The sequence below is a fragment of the Lagenorhynchus albirostris genome, chromosome 9 (genome assembly GCF_949774975.1).
Source record: "Lagenorhynchus albirostris chromosome 9, mLagAlb1.1, whole genome shotgun sequence".
NCBI lineage: Eukaryota > Metazoa > Chordata > Mammalia > Artiodactyla > Delphinidae > Lagenorhynchus > Lagenorhynchus albirostris.
Genome location: NC_083103.1, coordinates 10,351,133 through 10,371,081, shown reverse-complemented (window position 1 = coordinate 10,371,081; position 19,949 = coordinate 10,351,133). Strand labels below are relative to the sequence as shown.

The 19,949-nt window shown below is 51.3% G+C and overlaps 1 protein-coding gene across 2 annotated transcripts; it reads right to left on the bottom strand.

Moving 5' to 3' along the window:
* Positions 1-596: 596 nt before the first annotated feature.
* PRPF19 (pre-mRNA processing factor 19) lies at positions 597-19,939 on the bottom strand. Of its 2 annotated transcripts, XM_060159059.1 has the most exons (17): positions 19,719-19,939; positions 17,956-18,105; positions 17,697-17,773; positions 16,590-16,731; positions 16,433-16,506; positions 16,221-16,283; positions 15,297-15,338; positions 15,095-15,169; positions 14,703-14,778; positions 14,500-14,609; positions 12,922-13,077; positions 12,615-12,684; positions 12,296-12,381; positions 11,817-11,987; positions 11,565-11,670; positions 1,313-1,335; positions 597-1,096 (listed from the first exon to the last, which is right to left on the bottom strand). In XM_060159059.1, the coding sequence occupies exons 1-17, from the start codon at positions 19,735-19,737 to the stop codon at positions 1,064-1,066; spliced, it is 1,473 nt and encodes a 490-aa protein (XP_060015042.1). In that variant the 5' UTR covers positions 19,738-19,939; the 3' UTR covers positions 597-1,063. The 2 variants fall into 2 exon arrangements, with proteins under 2 accessions (XP_060015042.1, XP_060015041.1); XM_060159058.1 differs by lacking the exons at positions 597-1,096; positions 1,313-1,335 and adding an exon at positions 9,544-9,695.
* Positions 19,940-19,949: the final 10 nt, after the last annotated feature.

Sequence of the window (19,949 nt, the reverse complement as noted above, 5' to 3'; positions counted from 1 at the left end):
GCTCTTCTAGCAGAATAGAGCACTTAGGCAGGAAGATCCAGACACTTGCTATGGAAGTTAGTTAAGGAACTCCCCTTAGCTGGGACTGTTTCTCCACCTGTGACTAGGGATGACTTGTTCTGTCCAACCTCCTGGCTTGTACAGGGCCTACGGGATATACTTTTCAGGGTTAGTGTGAAATAAGTGAGGATTCTCAGCTTGGATGTTATTTGGAGGAGCCAGGCTGACAGGCTCTGAGGGGTCAGGGATTCAGTTCCATCCAGGGCCAACTCTTCTTACCATTGCCTTCATTGCACGAGCTCATGGTGAGCGTTTAAACAGCACGGAAGGGTGGTTCTGGGAACGGCATCGATGCTGTGTTTAAACCAAGCATGAGTCTATAGATGCCAACTGGAATCACATCACGTAACCAACTTTTCTCTTTAATTTTTTTTTCATGCGAAGGTAGACATCTTGTGTAAGCTATTACACCTTACAAGCTATTACTTGTAACAGCTGCATTCTCCTTCGTATCATGGTTGAACTATATATTTGATCTCCTTTTTTAAAAACAATGTTTTTTTATTAAAAACAATTAAAAAAATTTTTTGACCGGGCCACATAGCTTGCAGGATCTTAGTTCCCTGACCAGGCATTGAACCTGCGCCATGGCAGTGAAAGCAGCAAATCCTACGCACTAGACCACCAGGGAACTTCCTGATCTTCGAATACAATTATGTAAGCGTGTAATTCTTCGTATACCATTTTCTCAGAAGAAATTCTTAGAACTGCTGGGTTGAAAGCTACACCCCTCTTGACCGTAGGGCTCTGGGAACGTACGGGTGCCTGTTCCCCACACTCTTGCCACCACAGGTCAGTAGCGTTCTACGGCTTTGCCTATCGGAGCATCATTGGGTAAACAGCATTGCTGATTTAACATGGACCTCTTTGATTAGACGCCAAGCATCTTTATAGCCGCTTATATCTTATAAATTGCCTCTTTGTGTCTCTTATCTATTCTCCTGAGTTTGTTTCCTTGTCTGTAAAGAGCTTTCACACGTCAAGGGGTGGATATCCTCATGTTTCAAGTTTCCCACTGAGTTGGCCATTGGTTTTTTTTTTTTGCGGTACTCGGGCCTCTCACTGCTGTGGCCTCTCCTGCCGCGGGGCAACAGGCTCCGGACGCGCAGGCTCAGCGGCCATAGCTCACTGGGCGCAGCCGCTCCGCGGCATGTGGGATCTTCCCGGACCGGGGCACGAACCCGTGTACCCCGCATCGGCAGGCAGACTCCCAACCACTGCGCCACCAGGGAAGCCCTGGCCATTGGTTTTTCTTCATGGGGTCCTTCCATCCTGCTGTTTGAAAGGATTGTGTAATGATGAATATTATTTCCGTCCTATTTTTATCTTTAAATGTAGCAAAGACCTTCCCTACCCTATATGCTCATAAAAGTATCCATTAACTTTTTGTAAAAAGTTAATGCAGGTGTTTTTCTCCTGCTGTTGCATGTATACAGGCTCATGATTTTGATAGGTAACTTCGGCAAACGCTATTTCCATTGTACATAGATTTCTGTCAACACTTCCACGTCAAAGGGTCCTGTTTACAGAAACAAATGTACAAAGTATGTGAACAATGAAGGTCCTTGCAGCACTAAGCTCCCTGTGCTTTCCCTGGAGGGAAGCAATCTAAGTTTTGACTTTCCTGGATATCAAAATCCAGTCCAAATTTGCCCAATTTAAAACTTCTTCCCTCACCTGAAACCACCTCCTGGTATAAGAAGGCAGCTGAGCCTTGAGAACAGTTGAGTCAGACTTGATGGGGATAATTAACAAACCACTTTTGCTGACTTGTGGCAGGAAGCAGAGCTGTTCGGCGCCTGTCAGGTTTTCTCTCTTCCTGCCTTTTGGGGACAGGGACAGGGGCCGTGACTGCAGCTAGGGGATACTCAAGGGGGATCTCCTCCCTCTCCATCTACCCCTGGCTCCCTCATCTTTACACTGAGATCATGGCGCTTTGCCTTAAATAAAAAGGAGAATACTTCACAGCCTGTTTCTTCAACTTAAGCAAAATTCAACTCTGTAAAGTGTGACTCCATGCCCAGACATTTCTGTAAGGGTGTTTTACATAAAAGTGCCACTCTGGGGCTTCCCTGGTGGATCAGTGGTTAAGAATCCGCCTGCCATTGCAGGGGACCTGGGTTCGAGCCCTGGTCCGGGAAGATCCCACATGCCGCGGAGCAACTAAGCCTGTGCGCCACAACTACGGAGCCTGCGCTCTACAGCCTGTGAGCCACAACTAGTGAGCCCATGCGCCACAACTACTGAAGCCCGTGCGCCTAGAGCCCGTGCTCTACAACAAGAGAGGCCACGGCAATGAGAAGCCCGCATACCACAATGAAGAGTAGCCCCCGCTCGCTGCAACTAGAGAAAGCCTGCACGCAGCAACGAAGACTGCACACAGCAACGAAGACCCAACGCAGCTAAAATTAAATATGAATAAAATAAATTTAAAAAAGAAAAAGTACACTCTGTTCCAGCAGTAGGAAGACCAGATACCCAGGTCAACTTTCAGAAGCAAACAACTAAAATCCCAGATTATTTGTGTGTGTTTTTAAAAACATGTTTAAAACATTGCTGAGCTAATATTAAAAAAAAAAAAAAAGTCATGCACAGAGGCCAAAAATAAAGTAAAAACAAAAACTCTGGGAAGTGAGCTCAGCTTCTATTCTGGGATTTCTGCAGAAGCCTGGAGGTCTTGACATTCTGCTTTGATGAGCACAGGGAACTGCAGATCAGCCCAGAGGCTGCCAGAGATGGGAAGCCTAGTGTAGGCCTCTGTCCAAGCTGGGACTCAGGGGGCTTCATCTTCAGGCCAGAGTGAAGGAGAAATAAACCACTGAATGGAAGCGGGCAGCAAGGGATCTTGCCTATCTTGACTATGGTGCTGGATGGATGAAAAAAAAAAATCTACCCTGAGGATTAAGAGTACAATTCCCTCTTCTCTGGTCCAGATTCTTCGTCTAGGGCAGGCGTGAGGACTCTTGAAAGTTCAGTTTGGAGAAAACCTCAAGGGCTGAATTTAATTTAAAGTGATCCCAGGGTAAGAATTAAAGTGGTCTGGGCTCAAGCAGAAGCAAATGCAAACCCTGACTGAAAAAAGAAGACACGATTTCAGCCAAAGTCTCAAAGAATTCTCAAAGTCACAGATAAAATGAGCATTTCACAAACCCCAAATCACAAGACACCATAAAAAAGAGTGAAAAGGGGCTTCCCTGGTGGCGCAGTGGTTAAGAGTCCGCCTGCCGATGCAGGGGACACGGGTTCATGCCCCGGTCCGGGAGGATCCCACATGCCGCAGAGTGGCTGGGCCCGTGAGCCATGGCCACTGAGCCTGCGCGTCCGGAGCCTGTGCTCCGCAACGGGAGAGGCCGCAACAGTGAGAGGCCCACGTACCGAAAAAAAAAAAAAAAAAGAGCGAAAAGACAAGGCTCCGACTGGGAAGATAGCTGCAACACAATAAGGGATTACTATCCAAACTGTATACGCATTTTAAAATGGCCACAAATCAAAAGGAAAAAGACAACCCAAATAGGAACATAGGCAAAGGCACAAACAGGGCTTTCGCAAAAGATAAACTCAAATGGCCTGTAAGTGGATAAAAAGATGCTCAACCTTATTAGTAATCGTGGATGTGAAAATAAACTTCAAGATACTATAATATACCCCCCAGATGAGGAAAAATTTAAAAATCAGAAAATATTAAGGGTTGGCAAGGGTATGGAGACAGGTACACTCATCCATGGCTAATCAGAGTGTAAACTGGTACAACCATGTTGAAAAATAATTTGTCATTAGAAAACAGACTTGTGGTTGCCAAGAGGGAGGGAGGGTGGGGAAGGGATGGACTGGGAGTTTGGGATTAGCAGATGCAAACTATTATATACAGGATGGATAAACAACAAGGTCCTACTGTATAGCACAGGGAGCTCTATTCAATATCCTATAATAAACCATAACGGAAAAGAATATGAAAAAGAATATCTATGTATAACTGAATTACTTTGCTGTACAGCAGAAATGAACACATTGGAAATCAATACTTGAATAAAATACATTTTTAAAAAGTTTGTCATTACCTATAATATGATCTATATAATAAATCCTCTCCTAGGTTAATATCCTAGGAAAAACCCTTGTACCAGAATGTTCACAGAAACACTGTTTATAATCGCAAAAAAATTGGAAACCCATATATCCATTACCAACAATAGGACATATAAGTGCAGTGCGGGGTATTCCTATAATGGGATTCTACAGTGAACGAGAAGTAAGGGTTAACCTGTCCAAGTTTATCCCTCTTATAAGGCTCCATGGGATCCAGCCACTGACTGCCAAGTGCCTAAGGCGCTGATCAGTTCCAAAGCTTGGACCCCAGCCCCTGAGTTATGTCAGAGGAGGGGCTGGTGCTTCTCCAACAGTGAATGCAATGCAGTGAGTCCTGCTGCCCACGAGCCACATCAAACAGCTGCAACGGCATCCTTTGGACCCTAGACCCAGGATCACGTCAAGGGAAAGAGCTGGTACAAACACCCACCCACCACAAAACATGGAGCTGGCAGGTTAGGGCCTGAAGCAAGGTTCTGCTACATCATCCTGTTACTGTCTCCCTTCCCGTGAGGACAACAAAGGAGAAGCTGTGCTTCCCAATCGGGCAGCTCAAAAACACCTTAGCCCGATGGTGGGAATCGCCCCCCAGAGCGCCCTGCCCAGGATGAATGCGCGTGTGGGACCTGCACGTCTGTACGGCTGCCCCCCGTCTCTGGTGAGTGCTGTCCCAGCAACCTAGGGGGAGGTCTGCTTGGCCATTTGCCTTTGTTGGCACGATAGTGAAGAACTACAGCTATGTGTATCAATACAGCTAAGTCTTATGAACAATGCTGAGCAAATGAAGTCAAAGAAAGCAAGCTGAATGATTTCATTTATACAAAGTTCAAAGATAAAAAGAAAAAAAAAAAGGAAGAAGAATATATAGTGGGCTTCCCTGGTGGCGCAGCAGATGAGAGTCCGCCTGCCGATGCAGGGGACACGGGTTCGTGCCCCGGTCCGGGAAGATCCCACATGCCGCAGAGCAGCTGGGCCCGTGAGCCCAGCGCGTCCGGAGCCTGTGCTCCGCAATGGGAGAGGCCACAGCAGTGAGAGTCACGTGTACCGCAAAAAAAAAAAAAAAAAAAAAAAAAAAAAAAAAGGAAGAAAAATATATAGTGACAAAATTATGGAAGCAAAGGAATAATCAACCCCTATTTCAGGGTAGCAGTTTCCTCTGCGGGGGGGAGAAAGAGGGATGCATTCCTGGAAGGGCACACAGAGGGCCCCCAATGCTGTCTTTCTTAAGCTGAGTGGTGGATACAAGGGTGTTTATTATCCTTTAAGCTGAAAAGATATATTTTAGACACTTCTGAATGAATGTATCAAAATAAAAAACAAAAAAACTTCTAAAATGTTGGTTAAAGACCTGTTCCAAATTTTGAAAAACTTCAGATGAGATCTTAGACTTCACGCTGCTGGTTTGAAACCAGCCACCTCCCAACCTGCCTTACGACGACCTGCTGGGCGTTATTCCACCATTCCTGCCCTCCACCCTCCACGCTGTCTGTCTTCCCCTTCTGGCTCTCTCCTCCCTCCTCACTTCAGCAAGGCAGTGGGTCTGCCAGAGCCTCTCCTTCCACAAACCACCCCTACCCTGGGTCCACCTAGTGAATTTTTACTTCTCCAAAATGTGCCTATGTCGCCTCTCCCCAGATTTACCTTTCATAACAGCTGCACCCCACCCTCTGCATTGGCACCTCTATGAGAACTCTACAGCCCCACGGTTGTATCACCTGTGTGCTCTCACCTCCCTGCCTAATCACGTTCCACTTCGTGTTATCAGAGCCTTATAAACGTAAGATTTATGAAGGAAGAAGGCCATGTCAGCCCTCACCTTTATAACGCAGGTGTGGAGGGTCAAGGGCCACCGGGACCCCAGCAATGTCAGTGGATGCCAGCGCAGACAGGAGCAGGGAAAAAGCACCCAGCTGTGGAGTGCTTCCCATGCTCTCTGCACACAACAGTCCTGTGCAGTAGGCAACATTAACTCAGTTTTACAGGTGCAGAAGCTGAGACACAAACACACAAGTCATAGAGAGCTGCAGCTCTGGGATTCAAACCGGCTTCTGACTCCAGAGCCCACGCCTAACCATAGCACTACATCCTGGAACACCGTGGAGCTGCCCGCTCCTGTCTCAGCTGATGATGGAGCAGTCTCTGTAGCCAGACAGCTTAAAATCCCAGCTCTACTACTTATGGTTTCCAGTCTGTAGAATGGGGAAAACAGGGCCCAGCCCTGGTGCTGAGAGCTCGGTCCTGGGGCCAGTGTTACTGGGGAGACTAGTGTAACTACAGTGCCCCCAGGTGGCCACCTTGGTCAGTGCTCCAAGGCCAAGCAAGCTTCAACAGTGGACAGGACAAGGGTGGGTCTGGGGACTGGGTCCTCAGGCATGAACGATCCAGGAATGGATCGTCAAAGGGGTCAAGCTCATGTAGGATGCAATAAGTATTAATTACAAAACTTCATGAGCCTAATAGGGGTCCGGAATAGGTGAGCCCTTTAGAATCTACCAACTGAGCCCTACTTCCAAAAGGTTCACCTGCAAGACAGCTGAGCTGAGATCTGGGGAGACGTGGCAGGGATGACAGCTCTCCATTCCATTCTGGCTGAAAAAACGAAGTCTGTCATCCATTCCCCCCCACCCCTCCCCGCCCCCGCCTTTTGTTTCTGCGGAGAGACAGAGCCTGGGCTTCGGTCCGAGCCCCAGGTTTGAATCTGTCTGCCCCTCAGCAGCGGTGAACTGAATGCCAGCAATGAGTACACGGTCCTGCCCTCGGGAGAGTAAAACCTAGTTATGAGAGACAAATGCATAAACACCTCCAAGGTAACGTGGTTAGAACTATGCCAGAGGCATGAACCCGGATTGAGTGAGGGCACTCGCCTGGCAGGGCAGGGACCCTGGGGAGAGCAACCAGTGTAGTGGTAGAAGTAAAAGTAGCAGCAGCAGCAGCTGTTAGAATGTGTACGGCATTCATCACGTCCATCACTGCCCTAAGCACTGCTCACACACTAACCTGCTTAAGCCTTACAACGTCCCTAATAAGTGCACTATCCCCGTCTTCCAGATGAAGGCACTGAACAGACGGGAGTTAAATAATCTGACCGAGGCCCCTCACTACTACGCGCCAGAGCTGGGATTCAAAACCCAGAGTCTGTCCCCAGAGTCCCAGAGCCTATCTCCCACCCTGGACTGCAAAGGGACATGAAGCCCCGTGCGGGTGCAGGAAGCTGCCCATTGCTGGACAGCTAAAGGCAAGGTTGCTGCAAGCATGAAATGAGAAAACGTATGTAGAGCGTCTGGCACACAGCCCTTCTGCCCGGGAGAGTGGAAAGAGGGCAGGAGAGCTGGAAGCACTTCAGAGCGCTACGATCCGCATACCAGTCCTTCTAGGGCAGTGGTCTGGAACTGACTGGGGTGGGGGTGGGACTATAGTCCCTCTGAGATATACTCTAAGCCCCGCCCCCAGTGCACATTTGCATGGATACAACACACGCTTCACACAATCTGAGGGAGACCACGGTGCCCTTTCCAACCCACAGGTCCCCCAAGAACCTCTGTCCGTATGTCCCGCAGTTTCCAGTTTTCCTGGAAACGGAGGCAAACCTTAAGAATGCATCTTAGTATCTAGCCAGAAACCATTAGATGGTTTGGTGCTGTGCTGGCCCCAGGACACCCCCAGGGTCCTCAGCCACCCCCACCTTGAATGACGCTGCTCCACCACCTGCAAACAACAGCGGACAGCTCTACAGGTCCATCTTTCACTCAGCAGTTTCCCTTCTCCTTTTTGGTCCTGCTTCAGAACTACATGATGGGTCTTTTCTGAAGACCCATACTCTTTTCAAATCACAAGAAATACCCCAAATTGGCTGAGGATACATAAAATTACTATCGTCACACATCGAGCCACACCTTCAAATTGGTACTACTTAGGTTGGCAAATGTGGGAAAACTTCCAAACGCTGCCTTACCACTCCACTCTTGGAAAGTTACCTGTAAGAACTAACCTAAGTTAGCAAAAGGCTGCATACTTGAAGATGCTCACTGCACACTGTTTAAAAACAGCTAAAACTCTGGGATGTTTTCCAAAAGGCAAGTTTCATGAACACCAGGGGTTACACACACATACACAGAGGCTCTCCTTGTCAAGTATTTATGAGGAAACTGGGTCAAAAAGTTAAATGGTTTCTTTGCTGCAGGAGTTTCAAGGGTTTTACTAGCTAAGAGGCATTCTGACCCTCCTAGAAGGCCACACAGCACGGACCCAGCGAAGCACACGCGGAGGGCTCTGCTGTGTCAACATGGACTGCTATGCTTTGACCCCACCGCCACCCCAAGGGGACACCCCATTTCTTGGCTCCCCTCCCTGGCACGATTCCTTACCTACAATCACTGCCTCCCACTTTCTCACTTCTCTCTCGCCGCAACGCTCTACTGGGACCACTCTTCTTAAGGGTACTGATGCGCTCCCGGCGCCACACCCAGTGGCGCCGCACTCCGGCCACACTGGCCTCCTTCCCCTGCTCCACGCACCTTGACCATTCCATTCCAGCCTTAGGACCTCCCCTCAGTCTGCAACACTCCACCTCCCCTTTAGCTCCCGTCAATCAGGCTTCAACTTAAGTGTCATCTGCAAGAGGCCGTCCCTGACCGCCCAAAGCAGCCGCACTGACCACCCTCATTTCCCTAATTAAATAGGGCATTCGCTGACCTTTTGCTTATTTACTGTTTGCTGGCTGTCTCCCCGGGACCAGTTCTATTTCAAATCTTCAAACACCAGAGTTACAGAAACCCTTCTGATTCAAGCTAGTCTGGGACAGATGTTGTCACCTCGGACTAAACGGCTGAGGAATCCCTCCTGGCGTGCCGGCAGCCCCTCAGCCCTTCCCCCTCCCTTCCAGGTTCGCGTGGGAGCCAACCCCACGAGGCAAGTGACGTGAGACCCTATGAACACAAAGTCAAGGCCTGCAGGGACGGGAAGAGTCATTCCGGCAAGTGGCTTGTAGGCTTCTTTTTGTTTATTTCCGTTGTGCAATTGAAAAAAAAAAAAGAACGATGGGCATCCTGGTGGCCAGAGTCCTCCTTGGTGCCCCTCCCCTTGACTTTCCCTGCTACAGACACACAGAGGAAGGTGGCTGTGTTGGTGTTTTCTTTTTTTAATGAAAACTAGATCGCTGCTTACAAAAACCTGCTGAGCCCTCGGCCCAGCCCCTTCACAGTTCCCGTGGCTCAGCCTCACCCCGACTCTGCCCCACGGCTGTTCCCATCGGGCCCGGAGGCTGCACGGATGAGGGTGTCCATGCCACCGCGGCTCTCAGCCCGCCGCCCGGACCAGAGGGAAATGATGCGAATGTCCCGCCCCATACACCCCCCACCCCCCAGTAGTCTCTTTTCCCCTGTCCCCACCCCCCACCCCTAACGCTACCCCACTACTGAGATGAGGCCCAGCCCCTGTGAGGAGGGCCGGGGCCTACAGGCTGTAGAACTTGAGGCTCCTGTCCATGCCTGTTGAAGCAATGAACTTGGCGTGGTGCCCAAAGGCCACCCCCGTGGTCAGGCCGCTATGCTCTGTGGGGAGAGACAAGAGACAATGGTGAGGAGGCTTTTCTTCCTCGGGGTCTCAGCACTGACCCCTGATGATTCGCTCCCAACCCATCTAGTCCTCCCCCGTCAGTGTTCCTCATCCTGCGGGCCTCTGCCCGTATCGACCTCCCCGTGGCCTGTCAACCCCCGAGGCCAGGGCTCTAGTCTGACCCGCACAGCACTGAGCTCCAGGGCCTCACTCGGTGCTGGCCCACGGCAGGCACGCAGGTTTTGTGGCTGGGCTGAGTGGAACGCCAGTCTCCCCCACCTAAGCTTTTGGAGCAGCTACAACTCGGCTCTGCTCGGCTCGATTCAAGTCCGAGAACTGACTGGGAGCTAGGCTGGTTGGTATGTATTTAGTTCTGACTCCCTGTGTGTAACTGGAATATTCTATCAGCTGGTTCTAGCTCATGGGGTTAACTCCAGGAAACTTGGGCCCCTGGCGCAGGGCAGGGCTGGGGCAGGGGCAGAAGAGGCTCGGGCAGTTCATGGGCATCAGTGCAAATTCCTAGGATCACAGCCGGCCCACCAGCTCCCCACTACAAAGCCACCCTGTGCTTCCAGCCCTCCACTCCACCTAACTCTGCTGCAAACCAAAGCACCAGGGCCCAGTGAAGGTTAAAACTCGTGGGCCACACAGTCAGGCCTGGCCACCTCTGGGACACACACACCGAGGAGAATCTGGGGTGGGAGAAGGTGCTTGTGCCCTGCCCACAACCTGCTAATGAGGACAAGAACTTCATCAACAAAGACAACAGCAGCCGCCGTTCACCCAGCTCCTGAGGGTGCAAGAGGCACCCTGCCACCGTGCGGGCGCCTCCGCAGCACCGGCTGGCACAACCTGCAGTGTCAGGACGCCCGCTGACAGATGAAGAACCTGCAGCTCCAAAGGGCAAGCCACATACCCGAGGCCACACGACCATGAGGCTGCCAACCCTGCTATCCACTGTCTCAGCATCTCACGCTCGTCTTCTCTAGTACTTAGCACCACACTTAAGTAATCACTGGTGAAGTCACTCTACATCTGCCTTCCCAAGCTGACCAGAAATTCCGTTAGTGCAACCCTGGGCCTGCCTTATTTATTGCTCTAATCCACCGTGGACTAAGACACAATATTGAATGATACAGTAGCACATCCTTCCTATGTGTCAGACACTGTTCTAAACACATACATCTATGTGTACTGCTATTCTGTATTTATACGTTTACACATTATGTACATTTGTATTTTATACGTTTATATATTTATATAAACTCTTCTAAACACATGTATATATATAAACTCAGCTAAACCTCACAACAACCCCACTGGTATCTGAGGGGTGCTGGTTCCAGGAAATCCTGCAGACACCAAAATCCACAGACGCTCAAGCCCTTTATATAAAATGGTGTAGTATTTGCATATAACCTACACACATTCTCCTACATACTTTAAATCATCTCTAAATAATTTATAATTCCTAACACAACATAAATTCTATGTAAATAGCTGTAAATATAAGATAAATGTTAACAGTTGCCAGTGTGTGGCCAATTCGAGTTTTGCTCTATTTTCGACCCACAGTTGGCTGAATCTGTGAAGGATCAACTGTACTATTATCATTCTCCAGAGAGGTTAAGTAACTTACCCAATGTCACACAGATTCAAGTGGTAGAGCCAGCATTTAAAGCCAAGCAGTTTGACTCTTTGAGTTCATTGTCTTAGCCATTAAACTCTATTGCCTCAGATAGTGATTAAAAGCGGCCTTGGCAAATGCAAGCTTACCCCTAGAAATTCCTAACACAGTGAGATCTTCCCACTTTCCTCTGGGCCAGGGCACCCAGAGACCTCAGCATCCCAGGGCCAGCCTCTACCTGTAAAGTGAAGAATCTCCGTCCACTGTTTGCAGATGTAGATCTGGACATCCGTGCCCCCAAGGGCCAGGTAAGTTCCACTCTGGTCAAAGATCAGTGACTTTACCTGCCAGAATCAGGAGAGAGGTCACATGAGAGCAGCAACTATGAGCAACTGGGGATAAACAGAGGCAGTTTAGAGTAATTCAGTGAATAACCAACAAATGAGGAGGAGAGGCGACCAAGAGAGCTGGGGGGAGGGAGGGGGCGCACCTCAAAGTTGTTATCCAGCTGCAACGTCTTAAAGTTCTTAAGTTTGCGCAGATCCCAGAGCTTGACAGAGGAGTCATCAGCCGCCGTAGCCAGGTAGTAGCCGTTCTCGGAGAAGGCGATGCTGGTGATGGGGCCCGAGTGGCCAGGGAAGTTGGCCACGTTGGTGCGCTCCTACAGTTGGGGGGCAGGGAGTACAATGTCACCCACTGGTCAGGGGGAGAAAATGGAGCTCATCAAAGTCCTACTTCTGAGATGTCCTCTTCCATCCTTCAGGGAGGACAACCAGCAGGAATAGCAGGGGTGGTGCCCAGCCTGGGGCCCCCAGACCACACCTACTGTCACACACACACACACACACACACAGAGCCACTGTCCACTCTTGGGACACCTCTGGGGCCAGGTACCATAAACACTTCACCACACTGCACAGTTCCAAGAGCTCCAGCCCTGGGCCGCAGATGGAGGTCACCGCGTCCTACCTTCAAGTCCCAAATCTTGATCTGAGAGTCCATGGTTCCTGTCCCGAAAATGAGTCCGTCAGGGTGGAACTGCGCACAGGTGAGGGCTGCGGAGAGGGAGACAGCCATGCGTCAGTGCCCCAGGGGAGACTAAGACTAAGTGCAGCCAAGGCAGGCTCCTCGCTCTTCCCACTGCTCACCGGGCTGGCGCCACGCCTGGCTCTCAGCAGGTACTGGTGGTTAAGTGTGTTTTTAGAACAAATGAGCAAATGACTAAATAAGACATTAAAATACACAAAACACAGCAAATGAAGAGCCCAGCGCTTCTGAGGCAACTTACAGCAGCCAGAGGTTTCATCGGTCACCTTGGTGAGCACACGTCCTGTCTGGATGTCAGAGAAGGCCCAGTACTGAAAACACAGAGACAACGGAGCCAGTAAGACAGTGGGTCCCCAGGTTCTGGTGGCCCCTCAGGAAGGCAAGACTCTAGGCCGGCAGACCCTGGCAAGGCCAGCCCCTCTTGGTAGAGGGAACATTCTCCTTGGGGTTCTGCGGAACCGGCTGTGGTTTGGTAAGATGTTCCCTCCTCCCAGGATATAGGAGTTTGGGGACCAGGAGCCTCTTTGGGGCCCTGGTTGGGACCACACCTGGTCATCAGAGGAGCTCAGGAGATAGTCACCAGTGGCGTGGAGGCTGAGGCCTGTCACAGCACTCTCATGGGCCCGAACAACCTGTACACAAGAGGCGTTCGGAACAGACCAAATCCTGATAGTGGCATCTGGCGAGGCGGAAAACACCAGCTCCTAAAAGGAACGCAAGGAGACAGATGATCACAGACAGAGAAGAGATGGACCACAACCATCTTACAAAAGAGGGCTCAGGGGCTTCCCTGGTGGCGCAGTGGTTGAGAGTCTGCCTGCCGATGCAGGGCACACGGGTTCGTGCCCCAGTCCGGGAGGATCCCACATGCCACGGAGCAGCTGGGCCCGTGAGCCATGGGCGCTGAGCCTGTGCTCCGCAACGGGAGAGGCCACGACAGTGAGAGGCCCGTGAAGAGGGCTGGGGACAGCCACAGCCCTGCCCTGCCTGGAACCACCCATCCGCCCCTACGATGCCTAAGAGGACCCCAGGGTAAATGCTATTAGAATGGGAAATTAAGCAGCCTTTGGCCAACGGCGGGAGGCCCTGCCATCTAGTGGTAAAAAGGATAACTGCACCAGAGGGAAATTTCCCACAACCCTTTTCCAGGACCAGAGAGAAATGTGGCTTAGTGCAATTGAGAAACTGAATTTTAAATTTCAGTTTACTTAAATAGTCTGGGGTGGCACAGGTCTGAACAGTACCAGGCCCGGGAGGGGCTGCAAGGGCATGTTCCAGTGCATCCCACACTTAAGGATTCCGGGGGCAAGTTAGTTCCCAGAAAAACTTACGTGGTGTCACCAACCAATTATTTTGGTTAGTTAGGACGTTAAAAACTATAAGGTAAAACCAACTACCATCTTCCATCAATGAACTCGCATGAGAGAAATAACATTAACTCGCAGTAAGCAGGAAAACAGTGCTTCAATTGGAACATATCTAGTTTAATGAAAAGTTCACCATGTTATTTTTCTATTTCTAATTTCCTTAAAGGTACAGAGAAAAGACTCTGGGAAGAGCTGATCCATCCAGCCACTTGTTCTACAGTCCCAAACTGTCCTAGACGTAAAAACTCAAATCCCATGTCATTAATCTGGTCAAACGAGCTGCTTACCCTCTAAAGCAGCAGCTCTCCGTCTGTTTTAACCCACACCCCTTGCAGCGGTTAACGTCGCGTTTCCACCCTCAGCCTGGAGGACCGCAGGAAGACAGACCCCCCTGTCCTCCTCAGATACACGAGGCAAGATCCTGTTGAGCTTTATTTCCTACAGTCTGTATTATAAACACTGTAGGGTTTTTTCCCTTTTCTAACATAAAACATTTCAACGAATACGCTTTTCAAACTACACAATTCCTTTCTCCCCCCCGGTTTGAAGGCCACGCTTCAGGAGCTCTGACACAGAGCAGAGGGCAACCCCACGACCCCAAGCCCAGCCCCTAACTGCCTGAGCTGGAGAGTCGGCACTCCTTCTCAGGCCCATGTCACTTCACCAAGGAGGCAACGGGGTGGGGGTCTGGTCCTGGGCCCCTAAACCACTGAAACAGGGCTCAGGAATGAGGGCTGAGGGTGCTAGGAGAGCCCATACCTGGGAAGGGTGAAAGACCACGCTGGTGACTTTCTTGGTATGGCCTTTGAGAGTGGCCAGGATTTGCTCAGAACTCTTGTCGAAGACGACGACATTTTTATCTGCCCCACCTGAAGAGGACCAAAATGAGATCCAAAAATGCGTCAGGCCCACCCAAGTCCCTCTGCTGAAGAAGGTACTTTTGTCCCCAGGCCCGCTCTCACCAGTGAGGATCTTGTTGGTGTCGGAGGGGCAGAGGTCCAGGGCAAGGATCCCGGGAATGCTAGCACTGTGCAACCCCTGTGCAGAGAGAGCCACATCAAACCCAGTCACGGCCGAATCAAGGCAGGCCACAAAGCCGCCCAACTGCCCCGGCCCCGGCCCCCGGGAACATAAGTGACTCCTGTTCCTCATCCACTGCACTTGGACTTCTGCCTGGATGCAGTCAGTCCCTCATTGGCTATTGGGAAAGCCAGAGCTGGGCAGGAAGAGAAGCCTGACAACTCAGCAGCCAAGACTAGAAATGGGGCAGGGCCAGAGGCCACGCTGACCTGCCCCACCCCAGAAACAGCCTGGGAGAGCCGTGTCTCCAAGTCTGCAGGACTCCGCCACTCACCACGTGGGATGCCACCTGCCGGTATTTGCTGAGCTCTTCCGGCTTCACCAGCTCCTCAGGCACAGTCTTCCCTCTCTGAGAGAAAGAAAAAGCCCCCCAAGAAAAGAGGGAGTGAGTGCAGGACTCGGCCATCCCCCCTCCTCCTAAGGGGCCAGCCACGTCCTCCAGGCCAGCTCCCGCCCCTGACCCTGGGAGGACTCACCTTCTTCCGCTCTGTGGTTAGCACAGTGGCCTTGTCTTGAAGCTGGGGAAGAGAGAGGGGAATAGGCTCAACGTGAGACAAATTATTTTGCCAGGAAAACAACACGGCGAATGCTGTCACATCTACGCTTTCACGAGCATCGCCAGGAACTCATCACCTGCCGAGCTCTGTGCTAAAGGCTTCTGCGCACGATCTCTGTTTACTTTCATTCCAACCTTATGAAGTGGGTGCTGATGACCCTATTTCACAGAGTAGGAAACTGAGCCTCAGAGAAGTGAAGTCACTTGCCCAAGGCCAGAGGCAATAAATGGCACGGTTCCCAGACCACGCCTGCACCACTAAGATGAGAGCTGAGATGCATGCTGACAACCTGAACGGCTTGGAAAAGACACACACTATCAACTCGTACTAAGGAGGATCCCCTGAGTATAACAGAGCACTGGACTTGGACTCAGGGGCCAGCTCTGCCTCTTGTGAGCTGTGCCTTTGAATCTGAACCTCACATTCTTTACAGATTCTTCATTTGTAAAATGAAAATGATCACTCCTGTTCTGTCTCCCTCAAAAAAAAAAAAAGAAAACGTGTAACAAAATGTTTTAGTCTGCAAAGAACCGTAATGAGAGCAACAAACGGTACTTAAGAGTAATCAAAATCTTTAAAATTCCCACAAGTCTATAAAGCAGGTACCATTATCCTCACTTTAGAAGGCAAATTAGACACAGGACTGGTTAAGTCAGCCCAAGGTCATAAAGCTTATAACTGGTGATATCAAAACACAAAGCCAGGCAGCCTAGTCGGAGTCTGTGCTCTGTACCACTCGACTTCATCTCCAAATGGATGGGATTTTTATTCGTATTGGACTCCAGGCAGATAGTGAAAAGGGAGGACCCATCAGCCTTCCCACCAAGTGAGAGCACGACATACCTTCTGAATAATCTCGGGAGTCATTCCCACCAGCTCGCCCAAATCCATCGGCTCGCCTGCACCCTGAAGAGCAGAAAGGTGAAGGTGAGGAGCACAGAAATGCCAGAGAGCCTTGCAGAGGAGGGCTGTGTGAGCCACCGTGCGCGTGTGCGCATACACACACACATACACACGTGTGCGCGGGCTGCTGGCGAGGCTGGGGGGACACTCACCACAACACTAGGCTGGGAGCTCGGCACAGCCTGGGGCACGATGAGACCAGCCTGCGGTTTCAGGGTAGCCAGAGCTGGGAGAGAAGACAATGTCAGAAACAGGCTATTATAAAACAGGCCCAGCCCAGAGTGGGGCATGGCAGGCGAGAGGCTCTACCTTCTCGGGCAGCAGTGACTTCCTTGGTGAGACGGGCGATGACACGGCAGGCGGCATCGTGCTGGTACAGAGCGTGGGACAGCTCTTGGCGGGTGGTCTGCAGCTGCTGGCGCAGGGTGAAGCTGTGGAGCATGACTGCGTCCTGGGAGAGGGAGATGCCACTGAGGGGGTGGGGGAGGCGCGAGGAGCACCCAGCAGAAGAGTCAGCCCTTGATAAGAAGACTAGACCGGTACCGGTGACCCGAGCAAGATCTGAGTAACTCTGAACGCTTTGGGAGATGCCCCCGAGCTCCTACGCACGCCAAACCCTGGGCACACAGACAGGAGTGGGAGCCAATTCTTTCCCATTCCCATCTTCTCTAATTTACCGGCACATCTCAGATGTCGTGCCGTCACCTTGTCAAAGGGAATAAAAATGCTACAGCTGCTATTTATTGATTGCCCTCACTGCGTCAGGCACTACGTCAGACAATCCTCAAGATGTAGTCGTTCATTCACACTTTAGAGCACCTACTATGTACCTGGCGCTGCTCTCAGTGCTGGGGCTCTACTGATGAGTAAAATAAGCCCCTGACATCATGAAGTTTATACTCTCATCTTATTCTAATTCTCCCCAAACCCTGAGAGACAGGCACTAATCCATGTCATACGGTCAGGAAAAGCAGGACTTGGATACGAGCAACTTGCCCAGGGACAAGGCAAGTGGGCAAGGAACAAAGCGTGGAGCCCAGATCTGTGTGAGGTCAAGAAGCAGGCTCCTCTTCTGCTCTCACCCTCCCCTCAAAAGAGAAAGTAATGCTCCATCCCTCCCACCCCCACGTCCTAATCCAGTGATCCCTTCTTCTTTTTTTTTTTTTTTTGCGGTACGCGGGCCTCTCACTGCTGTGGCCTCTCCCGTTGCGGAGCACAGGCTCCAGACGTGCAGGCTCAGCGGCCATGGCTCACGGGCCCAGCCGCTCCGCGGCATGTGGGATCTTCCCGGACCGGGACACGAACCCGTGTCCCCTGTATTGGCAGGCGGCCTCTCGAGCACTGCGCCACCAGGGAAGCCCCAGTGATCCCTTCTTTTCAAGTGGGTAAGATACCAGTTCTCTTCCAGGGCCTTACCCATTCGTCCTGCAAGGCTTTCAGAATGGCGGGGATGCTGGTGGCTGAGGGAGGCTTGGGCCGGATTGGGTGAGCAACTGCCAAGAGAGGGAAGGTGGATGTGAAAACCCACAGCCCAGGGCGCTCTGCCTCTCCCCCGCTCTTCCCCTTCAGCCTGCACTAAGGGACCACCGTCCCCTCCCTGAGTGCGCGGGCACCCCCTCCCACCCTCCCAGGCCCCGGGCTAGGACGGCCCTGGACTGAGGCCGCCAGCAGGCACCTTTGATATCGATGAGCTGCTCCTCGGACAGAGGCTGGTTGTTGATGGGATCTGTGCCATTCTCTGCAATATACTTCTCAATGAGCCGCCGCTCGTAGACGTGATTAGAGACAGGGGACACACACGGGTGCTCTGGTACTTCATTGGAGACTGCGGAGAAAAGGCAGGCAGTGAGCCTGGGGTGGTGAAAGGGCCACAGGGATGCTCCACCTACTGCTGGCCGCCACAAGACCACACGTCCCTACACTCAGCTAACAGCAATCAAGACGTGACACCGAGCCAGTTTCGGACGGTACCCAGAACATTTCCCAGCCACCTAACTAGCTTCTCCATCAGTCTCCTGACAGGCAGACAGTCAATAAATAATTATTACAGGACTACTAAAGCCAGGCACCTAGAGAGCAGTCAATAGTCCCCGCCCATCTCATTTTTGAACAAAGATGCTTAGGCACCCATTATACCGCAGGACAGAGAGATACACACGAAGCCATTCAAATCTCAAACTTGAGCCTAGATGGATTCTCAAACAAAGAAATTACAAAGCGATGTACCAAGTGCTATGATAACAAAAAGCACTTACATGGTGTTTACTAGGTGCCAAGGGCGACTGTAAACATTCCCCACCGCTTAACTCATCCTCACAACAACCCCCAACAGAGCTATCATTTACACCCCTTGAGGATAGGGATTATAGCTAGTCTCTGCCTTCCAGAACAATGCAGATGCCCAGCGGGCACTCAGTAAACATCTACCCGATGAGCAAATGACAGGAAGGATGGAGCCGGGAAAAACAGAAAAGATCTTTCTCAAGGTTCAAACAATGAATGTGAAAATACTTTGCACACCATCATCTCTTTAAGGCGTAAGGTTCCTTTTTCTAGTCACATTTCCTTTCGCTCCTTCTTCCCTTTGTATTGGATTTATGGAGAGGTTCTGAGAAGAGTAAAGGGCTTGAGAGTTAGGAAGCCAAGAGAGAGAAAAATGAGAAACTAATACCCGGATGAACAATGAGAATGCAAAACCTCTGCACGCCTCAATAAAACACCTAAAGGAAAGACAGGACAAGGCATTTGAAAAGAGCATGGATTCAGGGTCAGAGAACCTGGCTCCATCATGCAGCTCTGCCACTTACTAGCTGTACTGTTTTACAAAAGCCACATTCTCCTTGAGCCTTACATCCTTATCTGTAAAACCAGATGTTTATTTCTGCTTCGGAGAATTCTTATGAGGATATAACGAGATCACAGTCTTGCAAGCGCGCTGTAAACCAAAAGAGACCTGGCTTCCAGCCCTGTCACTGCCTCTAACCTACTGTGCGACTTCTGCAAATTGCAGAAGTTCTGCCTACCCAAGCGAGGCGCCTCAGACAACATCCAGTGCCAAGGCCTTCATTTTGCAGATGGGGAAACTGAGGCCCGCATCCCTGCGCCAGCGGAGGCGGATCCTGCACAAGCCCTAGGGTTTCCTGTTTCCCCTGCACCTGCTCCCCTCTATCCAGGCCTCAGTTCCACTGCGCAAACAAGATGGGTGGCCTCAGTGCTGCCTGCGACAATACGCTTGAGGCGTTATGTAAACTGTGAAGCGCAGCGCAAATGCACCTCACACTTAAGAAGGAGGACCCCCGGGCTGACAGGCCGCCGCCCTGCCTCCCGGGAGCCCCATTTTCACCTCCGCCCCAACCCCGGCGTCGCAGCGGCCCGCATATCCTCCCGCTCGGCTCTCCGGCCTCCTGCGACCCGAGATCGGCCGCAGCCAATACTCACTAGAGCAGATCAGGGACATGGCGCCGTCGCTGCGTTCCAAGGCTCCTCACACCGGGCTCCGGGATCAGCTTCCGAGCCTCCGCGGGCCACTTCCGGTTCCCCGCTGCTTCCGGCACGCTCCGCTAAGAGCGGGGAGCAGCCCCGCCGAGCGACGCTCGCTTAGAGCTTCACGTGGGACCGCAACCGGTCGCGCGCCTCAGCCTCGGGCACTTAACGGAAGCTGCCCTTTCC